General features: G+C 40.0%; 1 protein-coding gene across 5 annotated transcripts in view; it reads right to left on the bottom strand.

The window, feature by feature from the left end:
* Positions 1-19,844, bottom strand: part of srfbp1 (serum response factor binding protein 1) — a 269,448-nt gene that overhangs the window by 72,531 nt on the left and 177,073 nt on the right. For 3 of the 5 annotated variants that reach the window (XM_068029898.1, XM_068029901.1, XM_068029900.1), the window contains one exon: positions 9,587-9,658. The exons of the other annotated variants lie outside the window; for them this stretch is intronic. In XM_068029898.1, the coding sequence (XP_067885999.1) occupies positions 9,587-9,658 (72 nt within the window). The remainder of the gene's footprint in view (positions 1-9,586; positions 9,659-19,844) is intronic. 5 annotated transcript variants of the gene reach the window in all.

Genomic DNA, 19,844 nt, shown 5'->3' with positions numbered 1-19,844 from the left:
CACTTTGCAACCAATGGCTGTTAGATCAAACCCATATATCTCTATTTCCACCAAAAGTTTGTCCATCTTGTTATGAATGCTTCATGCATTCAGATAAGGAGCCTTTAAGTGGATAGAAGTGGACAGAAAAGGGGGGGGGGGGGAGAAGAGAAGGAGGGGAGACAGGGAGGAGATAGCAAAAGACATAAATGAGTGAGTGAAAGAATGAGTGAGTGAAAAAGAATGAGAGAATGTGCATAAGAAAGGAGAGGGAAGCAGAAGAGAATAGCGAGAGAGAGAAATAAGTAATCTTTGAAGATTCAAAAGGAAGACAAGCCTGGTTCATTATTGTCTAAGAGTTATTGATTAAGTGCAATTAGATTCCCACTTTTGTGCTGCTACTCTTTCAGTGTCTTCATTACTGTAGAACTTCAAAACGACATAGACATGTTGGTGGAATGTGCAGACAGGTGGCAGATGAAGTACAATGCAGAGAAATGTGAAGTGATTCATTTTGGTAGGAAGAACATGGAGCGACAATATAGAATAAAGGGTACAATTCTAAAGGGGGGGTTCAGGAGCAGAGTGACCTGGTTGTATATGTGTATAAGTCATTGAAGGTGGCAGGACAGATTGAGAGAGTGGTTAATAAAGCATACAATGTCCTGGGCTTTATTAATAGGGGCACAGAGTACAAGAGCAAGGAAGTTATGTTGAACTTGTATAAGACAATAGTTGGGCTTAAGCTGGCGTACTGCGTCCAGTTCTGGGCATCACACTTTAGGAAAGATGTGAGAGCATTGGAGAGAGTACAACCAAGATCCTTTCTCACTATTATCCTTATGTCACCCTTAATGGAGAATGGTTCCAAGGAATGAAGAACTTCAGTTATGAAGATAGATTGGAGAAGTTCCGACTGTTTTCCTTGAAGAGAAAGCTGAAAAGTGATTTGATAGAGGTATTCAAGATCATGAGTGGGCTGGACAGAGTAAATAGAGAGAAACTATTCCCACTCATGAAAAGATCAAGAATAAGAGGCACAGATTTAAAATATTTGGTAACAGAAGCAAAACCGACATGAGGAAAAACTTTTTCACGCAGCGAGTGGTTAAGGTCTGGAATGTGCTGCCTGAGAATGGGGTGGAAGCAGGTTCAATTGAAGCATTCAAAAGGGATTTAGACAGTTATATTCAAAGGAAGAATGTGCAGGGTTATGGGGAGAAGGCAGCGGAATGGAATTGAGGGAACTGCTCATTCGGAGAGCCAGTGCAGACACGATGGGCTGAAAGGCCTCCTTCTGCTCTGTAACCATTTTGTGATGCACATGGCTGTTAGTTTTGCACAGGCAAGTCTACAGAGGCACATAGAAGAGTGGCAGTACCCTCCACTTACCAAGTACAAAGCCACTGTGGATTGACTAGTAATAACAAAAATCTTATATTTGCATGTACTTCCTGTCAATATTTTCATTATAATTTCTTAAGTTCACAGTTATAATGCAAATTGCTTATATAAAACTGTCACACAGTAATTACATGCTCTCTAACCACATCACCACAGACAGGAGGATGCAATTACAGAGTGACAAGTTTACATAGGCAATTTCCAATCTAAATGTGGACATAGGAACTTAAAATGGAAATATCAAAATGAGGACAGAATGCCTGACTTTAAAATGGGAACTGAATAATGACTATGTGCTGCCTTATTTCCTTCCCTTTAACTCCACTTCATCTGAAGACTATGCTTGGTGTGGACTCTCCCATGTATTAGCTCACAAGAAATCAACTAGCATTAGAAATAATTAAACTTTACTGAAAACAATAAAATCTAATGTTAGAGCCCCAGCTAACATTCTTCTGATGTTTCAGTGGTTAAACAGGCTACAAGGCATGCTACAGAGTCATACAGATCAGGAACATATATGGTCTACTGAGTAGGTAATCTTGTCTTGGACATGAGTGGGTACAAATGAATTCTGGCAACTAACAGAGGGGGAAACATGGGCAGATTTCCACTTTTGATTGCTACTAAATGACCCCTGTTGAAAGTACATAACCATGTACATCAAATGAGGACAGTATTAGTCTCAGCTGTGATGGCCCCAAAATTGAGTAGTCAACTGACTGTCTCTATCCAGGCTCACACAACATGATGAATAATCACTTCAATGAGGTATCAGAGATACGTTGGCACATTGGGAACATTACTGGACTAGTAATCCAGAGGCCTGGCAGCCTCAACTGGAGTATTGTGTCCAGTTCTGGGAGTTCAATGGTAATTTTTCTCTAAGTAGATAATAAATTCATTGAATAAGAGACTATGGTGGTGCTGTGAAAGTTTACAGTGATAAAATTATACAAAAAGAAACCTGGTAGGTTCTTGGGTATGAGGTTAAATAGAAAGGGAGGGGCACAGTTGTCAGTGATTATGCTGCTGGACTAGTAATCCAGAAGTCTGAACTAATGATCCAGAGATTGGAGTTCAAATCTCACCACAGCAGCTGGAGAACTCAGAAAAAATTCCGTTAATTAAATAAATCTGGAATAAAAAGCTAGTATCAGTAATGATGACCATGAAGCTACCAATTGTTGTTAAAAAGCCACAGCAATGTGGTTGATTCCTAACTGCATTCTGAAATGGCATCGTAAGGCACTCAGTTGTCTCAAGGGCAACTAGGGATGGGTAATAAATGCTGGGCTTGCCAGCAATGTCTCATAAATGAAATAAAAAACTATAAAATGACAGATTAACATCATCACTATGATGAGCAGCTGTAGCAATGATCCAAGGAAATGGATTACAAATGGCAAGTGCTTGAATGGCCCTTTCTTGTATATATTAAACTGCTAGTGATTATAGCTACCTAGCAAAACCAAGAAACGTCTGCAGTGTAACAAAAAATGTATAATTACTTATATTTACTGACAATTTGTTACCTGAAATTGGATTGAACCTCACTGTCTTAAAAATGTACATAGGCATGTCTTGGTTTGGTACAAAAGCAATAATTTTGTTGTACGTCAAACACGTGTTTCACCTGGGAATACGTGTCTATGTTTAGCCAGGTTCCAATTCCTTGGGAATTTTTACGGTGGACTTATCCAATGCTCCTGCCAATAGTCTCTCTGGATCATTATACTTCTAAGAAAAATGTCTATGTTAAGAACTGAGGATGGAATTCACCAGCCAAAATCTGTTAACTACATCAGCTTGTCTGGATTCTTTTTTAAAATTTATAACTGATGGAAAGATTTAAATGAGATACATTTACGAAAAAAAGACTTTTCTGAAGTTTAAGTGTTTAGTCATGATTGAAACAGGCTTCAAAGTAACAAAAGTTATTGAGAAATGATCCATGGCAATCAGTTATGGCATTTACACTAGAAAAGTTTGATATGCTACATGAACCCCAATGTTGAGGGGAAAAGAACCCAAAAATACAATCCTTTTAAATAAAGAAAGAAGCAGGTGGTGATTGCCAACAATATGCAATTGTTCAAAATAAGCCAACATGTTGAGCATTTACAAGAGCAAAATACTGAGGATGCTAGGAGAAAAACAGGAAATGCTGGAAATACTCAGCAGGTGTGGCAGCATCCGTGGAGAAAGAAACTGCTAACGTTTGAGGTCTGTGACCTTTCATCAGAACTCTATTGAGCAGGGTGTGACTCTCAATGATCATTTGGGTAGCCAGAATTGCACAGTAGATTTATGGTCAGGCTAACTTTAGAGCTGTTTACCAACACTCTTTTGCTAAATTTGACATCCAATTTTCCTTTATCCAAAGTGGAAGTTATGCTAACCAGATGGTTTTTCTTCTACCCGCTAACTAATACTGCTGTTAACATCACTCGTTATACACTGAAGTCCTGTCATAATACTCAACTTTCCATGAGAATGCTCACACAGCAGCATTTTATTGTACAGATAATTTCATAGGGATTAATAATTTGAAAGAAATTATCACAGCAATAGAGTTAGGTGTAATATGGTGCTTAGACACTACAGAAAAATGGTTTACTTAATTTAGGGCTAAATATTCCTTCAGGTGAAACTCTAAAGCATTACCATCACTGTTTACTTGCTTGATATGGTGAAACTGGTTTCCATCAGCTTTTCAATTTTCCTAACAGGTTTCTAAGCGCTATCCAATTTTCCTAACAATAGGAGCAAGAGGCCACCTCTAGAGCTTAGTGATGCTAGTCTAGAAACACGCAAGTTGATAGAATTAATCTATGCCCTGCTTTACCGATTTTCAGAAATGCACTGAAGAATGGTCTTATCTCTTATTGTACTTATTGTGTACATTCCCCTTCAGACAACTCAAGCCCTAATTATAGTAATGTAAAAATCATTCAGACTTAAAGAAACATAGTTTTTTATTTATATATAAAAACAAACAGATGAGGCTCTGTGCCAGAGTGGAGTCTAGCTAGCAGCAATTGAGTCAGAGTATTACAATTATAGTATTAGAGCTTTCAGAGCCTTAACTCTGACCTGTGCTTGCACTGAGTGAGATTCTGCACCAGGACCTGAACCTCACAAAGTTGTGTGACCAGTTTAGATGAAAGAAGCTTTTCTAATACAGCTAAAAGTTCATTTACTTGCATTACCTAAATTATCTCAATAAATACAATTATCCTGAGGGAATTCATCTAGTGATCACCAAAAACCAATAACTCTATAAAACTCCCTAGTTTATATAACACAATTAACATTGCTCATATTTAAAGCAGGATATCCGTACGGAATATGTTGGAAAATAAATGTGCCTCTAATTTGGTTTTAGAATTAAACGGTGACAATGTGGCTAACACAGGTGCCATGGGTAAATGAAATTAGAATATGTTAAGCCATACAGACCATCATGCAATGTTTGCCATACAATCATCTAGAAAATGCAAAACAAAGAAAAAATGAATTCAGTCCACAACTTTGCATAAGCTCAGATAAGAATGACGCCTTTGCAATAATTATAGGTCTAATTAGCTGTTATGAAAGGAAGTCAGTGCGTCACAGCTGGCTGAAAATGGTAACAGGATGACTGTATAAAGGAGAGGGTGAAGATTAGTTAGCTGGCACTTTGACAGAAGAGGATTTGGATTGGGAGTTGGATTCTAACCCAAGCGAGGTGTCCTGAGTTGTATGTAATGGTTAGAAAACTGATTACTTGTCAAAGAATATGCAGCATAAAATTGTAACCTATGAATCTAATGCTTAGTAAAGTTCAGGTGGACTTTGGACGTAATAAAATTATACATCAAGCCAAGTGTCTTGTGAGTTTCTTGAATCAAATGATGTGCCATTTGGTGCAGTCACCAGAATATAAAATAAATGTCACATAGTTGAAAGATAATGAACATTGCATAGGTTTGGAGCCTACATTAAAGATTCAGCATAGATCTGTGAGGATAGATCATGCTCAACTAATCTAGTTGAACTTTTTGAGAAACTCATTAGGTAATGATCTAATTGAACAGCAGAACAGGCTCGAGGTGCAGAATGCCCTACTCCTGTTCTTACAAAAGCATTTATTGCACACATCTGGGCCACATGACATTATACATACACAGCATCTGTGCAACACCACATGAGCCCAATTGTCGAGCTACTTATTTCACTTACAGCCCATCTACCCCCTGTTGTGCAAGCAAAAATGGCACCATGGAGTTGTTCAGATAATAAATGCACAGCAGCCGTGAACAGCTTTATAAAAAGTAATTTATTTCACCAGATTATAACTGCAGTAGTATCGAGTAAAATTAATGTAAGTACAGTATTTGTAGTTCAATATTTTTGAACTGCATGCAAATAAAGATGGCAAAGCTTGTTTTCAGTTTTTAAAAACAAGCTGAATTTAAAGATATGTTACTTAAAAGAGAAAAACCAGTAAAAGGAAGCACACCTACAATGTTAAAACCTACTTCTTTGGCCGAGCTTTTGGCTACTTGTCCTAATATGTGGTTCAGTGTCAAATTTTGGGTGATAATAGCTCATGTGAAGTGCCTTGGGATGTTTTACAACATGTAAGGTGCTACAGAAATGCAAATTGTAGTGTCCTTTAAACTCTATATTCACAATTAATTTATTCCTATGGTTTATCTGCTACCAGAAATGCAGAGAAAAGCTAGTAATGGAAAGGAAGTTCCGAGTAGGTGAAAGGAACTCCCAATAAGCATCTTGTTTATCAGCCAATCATACTGCTACCATCAATATTAGCAGAGTCTAAAAGTAACTCATTTTTAAAATCAATAAATGCTTCTTTTAACTTCAAATATTTTGCATTTAAATCTTCAGTCGATGGCAACCAAGTGGAGTAATACAATCATGAGGTAGCCTTACGTGACTGTACACTTATGCTGTTAAAGTCCTTCAAAGGTAGAATGAATATTACAAGCAATGTCTAGTGATTGTACTGGTGGCAACGGAATAACCAAAAATCAGAATTGTACAATAATTAGTATTACCATTTTAAAATAAGAATTGGTTTGTAATGCCAATGATGTCACTAATGAAAGTAAGAAAGAGTGCATTTTGCTGGATCTTGCTACAAGTAGAACAGTAGTAAACAAATCCTTTCTTTCTTCTAAGCGTCCAGACAAAATAATGTAGCAAATTGTGTCTTATAGCTCAACTAAACGACAGGATTTCCATTTTTCTTTTGTAAAGTACAATTTCATTTTTTTTAAAATGCAGGAAACGTACTTAGTTAGTGTAATACTTATCTAGGACCAGCACAAACTATGACTATGGGGATATTATAATAATGTAAAACACAGTGGTGCTCAAATCATGAGATTTAAGACCTTAACAGGATTGTCAATAAATGACGTATAATGTTCGGTGTCACGCGATCTGATGTACTTGCTTCAAATTTCAAAGCTGTGTCTCCCACTGTGTACATGGGTTGAGAATCAGATTCATTCTATTGAAGGCAAAGATTACCAACAATACTCAAAGATACTGAAAGTGCTCCATAACCTATAGTGAATATACAGTAATTTCACTCCAAGGAGATGGGCAGATGCAATTAGAATGAAATTTATGCTCTCAGTTAGTTAGGGTGATAGGAGACTGATAATAGCACACTGTATTGGCACAGGAATGATGTTGACTTTAGCATGTTAGGCCCAATATGCTTCATGGTAAGTATAGACCTAATTCAACCAATTATTGGTGAGGGTGAAGAAAGAAACCATCATGAAAAAAATGCTCAGACATGAAGAAATAATACCATAATGTGCAAGTGATTTCAAGCTTCATTAGGGCATGAGTTATGAATACTCTAATATGCTTGAATAATATTTCAACTAATATCAAATTATATATCTTAAGAAGTTACTAGTGCATTTTCTGTTATGTTGTTCAGACTGGCACAGGATGCTTTGTTTCATAATCACAAGATTGCTACACAATGAAATGGAATATATACAGATGATCTCTCATTGCTTGTTCATAAAACAATTACAAAAAAATTACATCACTTTTTCTGTAACTGTCTATTTGACTCCCCTCTTCCTTTGACTATTTCCCATTTTTTCCCCTGTCTCTGGCTCTCTCATTTTCTCTCCCTTTACATATATATAGTCATAGAGTCATATCTTCTCTTTTGCTGAAATCCTCTCTACTGTATGTCTCACTCGTTTTAACTTTCCCTTTTTTTTTTTAGCTCTGGTGCTCTATATGCTTTTGCACAATCACTTTTTTGATATCTTCTGTATTTATCATTTCGCTCATTTTTAATTCACTTGCCAGACAGATCTGGAATTCCACACAAATTCCACCTCCGTAACATTGTCCGACTTCAACCATGCCTCAGCTCATCTGCACCTGAAACCCTCACTCATGCCTTCGTTACCTCTAGACTTGACTATTATAACACACTCCTGACTGGTCTTCCACATTCTACGCTCCGTAACCTTGAGGTCACTCAAAATTCTGCTGCCCTTGTCTTAACTCGCCATCAAGTTCTGTTCCCCTATCACCCCTGTGCTCGCTGATCTACATTTGCTCCTGGTCAAGCAACATCTTGATTTTAAAATTCTCATCCTTGTTTTCAAATCCCTCCATGGTCTTGTCTCCCCTTCCTATCGCTGTAATCTCCTCCAGCCCCATAACCCTCTGTGATATCTGCACTCCTCTAATTCTAGCCCTTTGTGCATCCCTGATTTTAATTGCTCCACCTTTGGTGGCCGCTTCTTCAGTTGACTTGGCCCCACACTGTGGAATACCCTCCCTACACCTCTTGCTTTCCTGCTTTAAGACACTTCTTATAAGCTACCTCTTTGATCAATCTTTCGGTCATCTGACCTATTATCTCGTTTTGTGGCTCGGTGGCATACTTTGTTTTATAATGCTTCTGTAAGTGGGACAGTGGTTAGCACCGCAGCCTCACAGCTCCAGCGACCTGGGTTCAGTTCTGGGTACTGCCTGTGCAGAGTTTACAAGTTCTCCCTGTGACCGCGTGGGTTTCCTCCGGGTTCTCCGGTTTCCTCCCACATGCCAAAGACTTGCGGGTTGATAGGTAAATTGTCCATTGTAAAAAAAATTGCCCCTAGTGTAGGTAGGTGGTGGGAGAATTGAGGGAAGGTGGGGATGTGAGAGGGGAAAAATGTAGGATTAGTATAAATGGGTGGTTGATGGTCGGCGCTGACTTGGTCGGTCAAAGGGCCTGTTTTGGTGGTGTATCTCTCTATGACTCTAAAGTGCCTTGGGATGTTTTATTATGTTAAAAGGGCTATATAAATATAAGTTGTTGTTGTAATCTGTCACTCATGCTGGGGTGCCAGGTCTACGCAGCAGGCTGGGTTTGCCGGTCTTGCATGACTATATTATTTTTATGCTGTACTTGTATTTACTTATATCTGCTGGTGAATTTGCCCTGGTACGCTGGCCAATACTTCTCTCTGAGTAAAACAGAATACCTGGTCATTATCACATCGTTGTTTGTGGGATCTGGCAATGTGCGAAATCGGCTGCCATATTTCCTACACTGCAACAGCGACTACAGGCTGACATTTTACTTACTTAACCCACAGGGAGTGGGTCAGTCAGAAATCTGCAGGAACCCAGAATTTGGGACTCCCTCACAGGCTGTGGAGTTTGTGTACGTGGCATCACACAGCCACAGAACAACCTGATTGACTCCTTTACATTCAGTTGGGCAGAGAGTCAGTCAGTGAATGCCGCAGGAGCAGTTACGTTCGTGCTGGGGTTGGGGGGGGAGGGGTGTCATCAATTTGGATGGGGAGTTGATTGGGGGGCGGGCTGCCGATTGGTTGAGGCCTGCAAGGAGAAATCGGAGGCCTCATGGTGGGGTGGGAGAAACTGAAGACCTGGTGGTGGTGATGAGGGGATCAGAGGGGGCTGGTGGTGCTTGAGGGGATGTCGATGAGGAGGCGCCGACTGCAGAGGCTGCTCAGGCAGGCACCCGGATTCAGGAGGCAAAGTAATAATATTGAGGGGAAAAAGGGAACAATGTAAAATGAGTCACTTCAAGTTTGTTGCCCTTTAAGTCTATGCACAAACTTGGAAATTTGTAGGAACACACCTGTTATAGCATCTTATTTCCAAATTAACAATTCTTTTTATTCAGAAGTCTTACCTTTTTGCAGACTATCTCAAAATTGATGTTTCTCTGAAGTGCAGTTTTTGAAACATAATCTGGTTTCAAATCCTATTGAAAAGATTATAATATTTTTTAGTTTTGTGTTTAAAGGTATTAAGGTCTTTATTATAAAATAATAGATGTTTATGAAATTCCTTAGCTACTCATCAGCATGCACTTCTTTACAGTAATAAAAATACCCTCTCTATAAACCCCTGGCTGCAGTCTCCCAGGTCAATATGTTATGACCGAGGTGGGAGCAATGCACTGTCAATTCAGTCCCATCACTCCACAGATCGCAGCATATCATTAAAGTTTTCCCACTCAACAGGAAAACAGCCAAATTAAACACTCTAGTTACCCCCAGAATAAAACAGACCAAACCAGGTATCTTTAGATAGCAAATTAACTATTTATTAAAAAAACTAAATCTTAAACATGATTAAGATAAACCTATGTCTAAAGATCATAACTTTTTATTTTAATCTAACTCCCCCTATCACACACAATACACTCAAATCTAACAGTTAACAGTTTTTAAAAGTGGCGTTTAAAAAAAAAATCTGTTTCTTGAGAATAAGTACGTAAGTCTTTGTGGGTTACGTTCCTAATGGGTGAGGTATTCTAATGTGAAAACAATCAAATGCTACTTGAAGTCTTCACGTGGATTTAATGAAACAGTCCTTCAGTAGATAGGCATTCAAAACACTTCGGCTGCAGCGGGCATCAAGACCACCGGCAAGTTCCAGAAAATACAATCAATCAGTCAAGAGAAATTCAATCTTGAAACAAATACTTCCTGGCTTGGAAATATAGAAAAGGAGATTTGCTATCTTCAGCAATATAAATGGTCTCTTTAAAAAAAAGGCTTTTTTCCTCCTTCGGCAACTAACTCAGCCTGCAGCTCCTTGTAGAATTTCTGCTGAGAGAGAATAGACAACTCTTTTCTTCAGTAGCATGTCTCGCTGGTGGCTGAATCAGATCGTTTTATTTTCCAGTTTTACACACAGTCAAATCGAAACATTATACCATGTAACCTCTCTCTCTCCTGCTGTGGCCTAAGTAACAAGTGTTGCTGGCACACTGTGCCTCAGAAATCCAAAAGCTTCTCTCCCTGTCTTAAAGGCACACTGTTTTAATCCGAGGAGAAAATAAATACGGTTCCATGACAGATACTAAACGCACATTCGAATTTACCAAGGAAGCTTAAAAAGGTTTCTTTAATAGAAAGGGCACTATGCAACACATAGTTGAAACAGGCATGCCTCTTCATTATACTAAAATTGATAATTGCCTAGCATGCAGCCTAAAAAAAAAGGTCCTTATCAATATTATAATGATAGAAAGAACACTTTTGGTAAGTTAGTTAAACTAAAGGAAGACAAAGTGCCCAAAGTGCCATGGCCTGATGGGATACATCCCAGGATCCTAAAAAAGATGAGGACGGAAATTGCAATGGTCCTACAAATTATATTTCAGGCCTCTATTGTGAATGCATGTGTGCTGGAGGACTGGAAAGTGGCCAATATAGTGCCTATTTTTAAAAAGGAAGATGGAGCTAATCTGGGTAATTACACATCAGTTAGCTTAACATCAGTGGTAGGGGAAATTTTAGTCTTTAATTAAGGATGAAACTACCATACATCTGGATAAAAGAAAATAAATAGATGTAGCCAGTATGGATTTCAAAATGGATAATTGTACTTAACAAACCTCACAGAATTCTTTGAGGAGGTAACACGTATGGTTGATGAGAGACATGTAGTGGATTTAGTGTTCATGGAGAAAGTGCTCCTTTGACGTAGCACGACACTGGACATTATTGGGGAATATTATGGGATATGAAGGATAACAACCTGGTTTAAAACAGGAGAAACAAATATAAAAGTGAAGAGATTTCCAGGAGTGGTTGGAGGCGGGTTGCAGAGTTCCACAGGATTTGGGCTACTTCTCTTCACTGTGTATTTCAATGATTTGGATATGGGCCTGGGGTTGGTGCCAAAATTCACAGAAAGACCACCACAGGAAGCTGCAAAGGGATATTGATACGATGGAGAATGGGCTAAAGTGACAGATGAAATTCAATGTCAGTAATTATGAGATGATGAATTTTGGTTAAAAAAAAAAGTAATTATACTCGTACTACTGATGGTAGATGGTGGTGTTCCCCAAGGTTTAGTGCTAGGACCATTGGTTTTTTTGTGTATATATATATATATATATATATATATATATAATATATATATATATATAACATTAAATGACTTGGATTTTGGAATACAGAGTAAAATTTAAAAATTTGCTTATTATACCAAACTTGGAGGTGTGGCAAACAGTGAGATGATACCAACCAACTGTAACAGGACATAGATAGGCTAGCAGAATAGGCAGACAAGTGGAAGATGGAATTTAATACAGAGAAGTGCAGAGAAGTGTGAGGTGATGTATTTGGGAGAAGGGAGAGGCAATATAGACTTAATGACACAATTCTAAAGAATGTGCAGAAACAGAGGGACCTGGGGACTCATGTGCATAGATCTTTGAAGGTGGCAGGACTTATTGAGAGAGTAGTTAGCAAAGCATATGGGATCTTGGGCTTCATAAATAGAGGCATTGAGTAGTAAAGCAGGGAGGTTATGCTGATCTTTTATAAAACTCTGGTTAGGCCATAACTGGAGTACTGCTTCCAGTTTTGGTCGCCATACTTTAGGAAGGATGTGAGGGTCCTTAAGAGAGTGCAGAGGAGATTTACCAGAATGGTTCTAGGGATGAGGGATTTTAGACACCAGGTTAGGTTCAAGAAGCTAGGTTTGTTCTCCTTGGAACAAAGGAGATTGAGGGGAGATTTGATAGAGGCATACGAGATTATGACAGGCTGAGATAAGGTAGACAAAGAAAAGCTGTTCCCATTCACAGATGGTAGAAGGACTAGGGTACACAGATTCACAGATTTAAGGTTTTGGGCAAAAGATGCGGGACGGGGTTGGTTGGAGGGGGTGGTGGAATGTGAGGAAGCTGTTTTACGTAGCGAGTGGTAATGGCCTGGTACTCTTTGTCTATGAGAGTGGTGGAAGTGGAGACGATCAACGATTTCAAAAAGAAATTGGATGGGCACTTGAGGGAAATAAACTTGCAGGGCAATGGGGATAGAGCAGGGGAATGGACTGACTGGATTGCTCTACAGAGAGCCAGCATGGACTCTATGGGCCAAATGGCCTCCTCTGTGCCATAATGACTATGACTCAATTGAAGTAGGTTCAGTGCTGTGGTAGAGCAGAGGGATTGGGGAAGTGTTTGAAAATATGAAAGAAGGAGACAATGGAGTTAAGAACATTCATCAATGAAGGAGGAGTAAGACTGCAGTCCTCAAAAGTAAAATTCTTGGTTTGAAATTCTCAAGTGGTATCTGAACAGTTGTTAACTACAGCTTAACAGCCTTGTTGAAACAGTATACATCGGATTTTTATACAACATGTTAACCAGGACACTAAAAATAGTTTTAAAAATAGTGCTCAATGGAATTTCAGTCAGTCTCCCAAGAACTGAAAGAAATATGATTTCCATTATCCCAAAGGCCTGATGAAAGTTGGCATGTAGTGATTCAACCACTGTACTGTTAACAGAATAAAAGTTTTGCACACTATGACAATATATGATCCTGAAGGACACTGATGAGTCTGGAGTGAATCATCAGCATGAGTGGATAAGGCAGACTAATGAATATTCCTTGGCAGCAAATAAATTACATTTTTAAAAATCCCTGCCAAATTTGTATAACTTTGGGAGAAACAGGGCAGGATTTTCCATTTTGGGGTGGTGTAACGACAGAATGGGACTTCTACCTAACTCACCAATAACAGAAATTGAGGAATTCTTGCTGCTACCTGAAGCCTACTGCCATCTTTCTCCAGGAGTCTTGGGGATTGACAATATGCTAGGCAAAGAGGAAAGCCATCAGGCAGGAATTCATGCCCCCCCTCTTCACCAGCATTTGTACATGTTGCACAGATAAGAGGCTGCTAGCAGGGACATGGACAGGTGTCAGGTTGGGGAGATGGCAGTGAGCCTCGCCATCCCAATTTCTCACTATTTTGCACAGCTATCCTGCCTGATTTCAGGTAGGCTAGCAGAGGAAAATTCTTGATCTCTACAATGAACCGATTACTACACAGAAATAGGCTGTTCACATAAATACTTCTCTAATATTAAAATTAGGGCCATGAAACAATCAGCAGCTCCTTCACATACTGGCCCAGACTTTGCTAGAGCGTGGCATTTCATAGAGTGAGATGTGAGTTTGCTTTATTTTTTCAACCTTCTGCTCCAATTATTTTTGTGCTGCAAAATGCTAGAAGTACAAATTTATAAAAGGGCATCTGAGACCTTCGTGAACAATCGGGCCAATAGTCTCCATAAACAATGAGATGTAAGGACAAAGAAAGAAACAAATCGAATGACGCAAAAGGAAATATTGGGAATTAGAGTCAAATTAGATACAGAAAGGGAAATAAAGAGATGGAAAGAAAGATTGGATTGAGAAAAAGTTAGAGACAGAAAGGAAAATAAAGAAAAATTAAGATTAAAATTTTAAAAACTTCAAGAAGCAACTTACTATCTGCAGGAGTGAGATTTCACCGCTTCAGTTATCCCCTTATTGGGCCTCCAAGTTTGGGTGGCATTGCAGGAACATTAATCTCAGCATTAAAAGGGACCTTACATCCTGAAAATGCAGTCCAACTTTCTGAGGCAAATTTAATTTGTATTAACCATCCAAGTCCAGCAATTATTTTGACACTCATGGGAGGATGACAGGGAGCTCCTAATTTTGCAAGGCTAATGGCGGAATTGTGGATATCACCCAGCAACTTGTGGCAATTCTCTTCCTCGCTGCAAATTGCTGGATTTTTTTATGCACTAATAATGGCGTGTGCTGTGAACTTGTCAATATTTTTTCAGCAAATTCTAGGCAATTAGCTTTCTCATTTCTAGCATATGAAAAAATCGTTTCCCGGATTTGGAAAATCACATCATGAAGTTGTAAAAACCTTAATTCTACTATGTTCACATGTTAGAAGAGGATTTTACCAAAAGTTGGGACAACAACTAGAAATTGTGTTCTCTGCTTCCTGCTCTTCCAACGAATACCAAAAATGATGCTGGGGATCTTTGTGGAAAACTCAGATACAGGGTTTTCAGGCAGGATAGGGAGGGGAATAAAGAAGAAATTGGTGTAGCATTATTGGTTAATGAATCAATTACTGCTGTGAGGAGGCATGATATGCTAAATGAATCATCAAATGAGGCCATATGGGTTGAGCTCAGAAATATAAAAAAGGGGCAGGCACACTACTAGGAGTGTACTATTGACCCCCAAATAGTGAGAGGGAGATAGAACAACAAATATGGCGGCAAATTTCTGAGTGAAAAAACAATAGGATAATAATAGTTGGGGATTTCAACTAGCCTAATAGCAACTGGGATACAAACAGTGTGAAGGGCACAAGAGGGCACAACATTTTTGAACTGCATTCAAGAGAACTTTTTTAGCCAGCACTTAACAAGCCCAACGAGACGGGGCACAATTCTAAATTTACTCTTAGGAAATGAAGCTGGGCAAGTGGATGACCATTTTGGAGACAGTGACCATAATAGTTAGATTTAGCATTATTATGGAAAAGGACAAAGATAGAACAGGAGTAAAACTTCTGAATTGGGAGAAGGCAAATTTTACAAAGCTGAGAGGTGATATGGCGAAAGAGGGCTGGGTACAACTACTTATTTTTTTTTATTTTAGAGATACAGCACTGAAACAGGCCCTTCGGCCCACCGAGTCTGTGCCGACCAACAACCACCCATTTATACTAATCCTACATTAATCCCATATTCCCTACCACATCCCCACCATTCTCCTACCACCTACCTACACTAGGGGCAATTTACAATGGCCAATTTACCTATCAACCTGCAAGTCTTTGGCCGTGGGAGGAAACTGGAGCATCCGGCGGAAACCCACGCAGTCACAGGGAGAACTTGTAAACTCCGCACAGGCAGTACCCAGAACTGAACCCGGGTCGCTGGAGCTGTGAGGCTGCAGTGCTAACCACTGCACCGCCTGGACTTTGTACCATTGTTTAAAAAGGGTGCGAGGGGTAGACCAAATAATTATAGGCCAGTCAGTCTGACCTTGGTGGTGGGCAAATTATTAGAATCAATTCTGAGAGATACGATACATTGTCACTTAGAAAGGCACAGATAGTCAGCGTGGATTTGTTAAGAGAAGGTCATGTTTTACTAATTTAATTGAATTTTTTGAGGAAGTAACAAGGAGGATTGATGAGGGCAATGCAGTGGATGTTGGCTACACAGATTTTAGTATGGCATTTGACAAGGTCCCACATGGCAGACTGGTCAGCAAAGTAAAAGCCCATGGGATACAGGGGAATGTGGCGAGTTAGATCCAAAATTGGCTCAGTGACAAAGGGTAACAAAGGGTAATGATCAACAGATGTTTTTGCTAATGGAAAGAGGTTTCCACTGGCATTCCCTAGGGCTCACTTGCTGTTTGTGGTATATATTAATGATTTGGACTTAAACGTGGGAGGCATGATTGGGAAATTTGCAGATGACACAAAAATTGGCCATGTAGTTGATAGTGAAGAGGATAGCTGTGGACTCCAGAATGATATCAATGGTTTGGTTGAGTGGGCGGAAAAGTGGCAAATGGAATTTAATCCAGAGAAATGTGAGGTGATGCATTTAGATTAAAAGAAGAGGCTTATAATGTTGCAAAGAATAGTAGTAAGCCTGAGGATTTTCAGTGTTTTAGAAACCAGCAAAGGGCCAACAAAAAGTTGTTAAAAGGGGAAAAATTTAATATGAGAGTAAGCTAACCAGGAATATAAAAACATGATCCTTAGAGCTTTTACAAGTAGATAAAAAGGATGGGAATAATTAAAGTAAACATTGGTCCCTTAAAGGTGGAGACAAGAGAAATTATATTGGGAAATGAGGAAATGGCAGGGGTATTGAAAAAATATTTTGTGTCTGACTTCACAGTAGAAGACACAAGTTACATACCAGAAGCAGAGGGCAACCCAAGTGCTCAGAGTGTGGAAATTAAGGTAATTGATATCAGTAGAGAAAAAGTACCAGAGAAACTTAAGAGTCTAAAATCTGAAAAATCCCCAGGACCTGATGGTCTACATCCTAGGGTTCTAAAAGAAACAGCTGCAGAAATAGTGAATGTGCTAGCTACAATTTTCCAAAATTTCCTAGATTCTAGAAGAGTCCCAGCAGATTGGAAGTTTGCAAATGTAACACCACTATTCAAGAAAGGAAGAAGAGAGAAAAAAAACAAAGAACAACATGCCAGTTAGCCTGACATCAGTTGTCGGGGAAAAGTGCTGGAATGTATTATTAAGGAAGTTTTAAAATGCACTTATAAATCATAATTTGATCACACAAGGTCAACATGGTTTTACAGAAGGGAAATAGTGTTTGACAAATTTGAGTTTTTTTGAAGATGTAACCAGTAAGGTAGATAAAGGGAAACCAGTCGGTGTAGTACACTTGGATTTCCAAAAGGTGATAAAGGTTAATATGCAAAATAAGGGCTCGTGAAGTTGGGGGTAATATATTAGCATGGATAGAGGATTGATTAATGGACAGGAAGCAAAGAGTAGGGATGAATAGGGCATTGTCCAGTTGGTAGGCTGTAACTAGTGGAGGGCCACAAGGATCGGTGCGGGAGCTGGGGAGGGAGAGAGAGAGAGGTGGGAGAGAGAGAGAGGTGGGAGAGAGGGAGAGGTGAGAGGGGAAAGAAAGAGATTAAGGTCATTCCAGACAGATGGACACCCATCCAGATTTTCTGCATCTCTACATCAAGTGTGCGGCAGACATTGACTATTGTGCAAGCAAAAACAATGCCATGTATCTCACTAAGTCGGGAGAAATATGTTTTAAATCGGACCGTGGCATTAGGTTGGCTCTACACTTTACATACAGATTGACTGTCCCCATATCCATGGCTGAATCAATAATTTGGTCAAATGTCTGTTGTGCAACATGTTGATACCTATCCCTGGGTCTACTCCTACTCCTATTTCTTACGTTCTTGACTCCTCCACTGTTGCTAAATTATCACGGTGCTTGTCTGATATCCAGTACTGGATAAGCAGAAATTTCCTCCAACTAAACATTGGGAAGAACAATGCCATTGTTTTCTGTCCCCACTACAAACTCCGTTCCCTAGCTACCGACTCCATCCCTCTCCCTGGCAACTGTCTTGGGGCTGAACCAGAGTGTTAGCAACTTGGTACCGTATATGACTCCAAGATGTGCTTCCAACTAAAGGCCTGCTACCCGACATGTATTGAGTTCGGGTCAGGTCGCTCTTCCGGGTCTGGCTTTCGGGCTCGGGTTGGGTCGGGCCGGGCCGGACACGCACAGTAAGGATTGCATTTTGCTCTGCTGTTAAGGGTCAAAAGTTGAAAAGCCTACCTGAGCTGGGAGTCCAGGACGTCAAGGAGGGAAACTCTGAGTCTGAGCAGTGAGTGTCTCTATGACGTCATCATGCTCATGCTGCTGCTACCTGCAGGTTCGGAGTCGGAAGGTAGGTAATGTGAGCATTCTGGTGGTCGGGTCGGGCACAGGAAAAAATGGAGGGACTCGGGTCCGATGTGATTCTGTTGGGTTCGGGCCGGGTACTTTTTTCCTGACCTGAGCAGGCCTTTACTTCCAACCACATATCCGTGCCATCACCAGGACCACTTATTTCCACAGCCATACCACTGCCCATCTCCACCCCTGCCTCAGCTCATCTGTTGCTGAAACCCTTGTCCATGCCTTTATTACCTCTGACTAGACTATTCCAATGCACACCTGGTCAGCCTCCCACATTCTATCCTCTGTAAACTTGACATCTAAAACTCTGCTGGCTGTGTCCTTACTTACGCCAAGTCCTGTTCACTTATTGCCCTTGTGCTGACTGAGCTACATTGGCTCCCGGTCAAGCAATGCCCTGATTATAAAATCGTCACTGTTTTCAAGTCATTCCTTGGTCTCACCCCTGCCCATTTCTATAATCTCCTCCAGCCCCACAACCCTCAGAGATATCTGCGCTCAGTTAATTCTAGCCTCTTGAAGATCCCCAATTTTAATTGCTCCACTATTGGTGGCCGTGCCTGCAGCTGCCAAGACCCCAAAACGCTCGAATTTGTGCACAGCACGATCCCATAAACAGTAATAGGATAATGATCAGGTAACCTTATTTTAATACTGATGTTGGTTGAGGGATAAATATTGGCTAGGACACAGGAGAACTCCCCTGCTCTTCTTTGGAATAGTGCAGTAGGATCTTTTGTGTCTGCCTGAGAAGGCATACGAGATCTCAGTTTACATTTCATCTGGAGGATGGCACCTCTGAATTGCAGATCTCCCTCAGTACTGCACTGGGAGTGTCAGCCTATATCTTGGAACACAAAATACACTTGCACATAATACCTACATTCACTAGAGTTTAGAAAATTGAGAGGTGATCTCATTGAATCATAAAATTCTTAAGGGGCTTGACAGGGTAGATACTGAGAGGATGTTTCTCCTGGCTGAGGAGTGTAGAACAAGGGGTCACAGTCTCAGAATAAAGAGTCGGTCATTTAGGTCTGCGATGAGGAGAAATATCTTCACTGAAAGGCTTGCGAACAATTGGAATTCTCTACCCAGTCGTTGAGTAGATTCCAGGTAGAGATTGACAGAGTTTTGGATACTAAGGGAACCAAGGGTTCTGGGGATAATGCAAGAACGTGGAGTTGAGATAGACAATCAACCATGATCTTGTGGAACCGGGTCAAAGGGCAGAATGGCCGACTCATGCTCCCATTTATGTTCTTATGTAATTCCCTGTCTAAACCTCTCTGTTCTCCTAAGACGCTCCTTAAAACCTACCTCTTTGAACAAGCGTTTTGCCATCTGCCCTAATATTGCCTTATGTGGCTTGGTGTCGTTTTGCTTTATGACGCTCCTGGGGCGGTTTATTAAGTTAAAGGTGCTATATAAGTACAAGCTTTGATGTTGTCACTAGGGGCATCACTAACATCAGCCAATCAACTGTGCACAGATGTATTAAGCAAGTTAGGAATGCAATTTCATCCATTCCTGCATGGATAACTGGTGACAATATTTGAAGCTAACAAGCAGCAGATTTTGCAAAGGTCCAAGGAGTCTTGAATTGCAGTCATGCAATCATACATGTGCTCTT

The sequence above is a fragment of the Heterodontus francisci genome, chromosome 4 (assembly GCF_036365525.1).
Source record: "Heterodontus francisci isolate sHetFra1 chromosome 4, sHetFra1.hap1, whole genome shotgun sequence".
Classification (NCBI taxonomy): domain Eukaryota; kingdom Metazoa; phylum Chordata; class Chondrichthyes; order Heterodontiformes; family Heterodontidae; genus Heterodontus; species Heterodontus francisci.
This window is presented reverse-complemented; position numbering and strand designations above follow the sequence as displayed.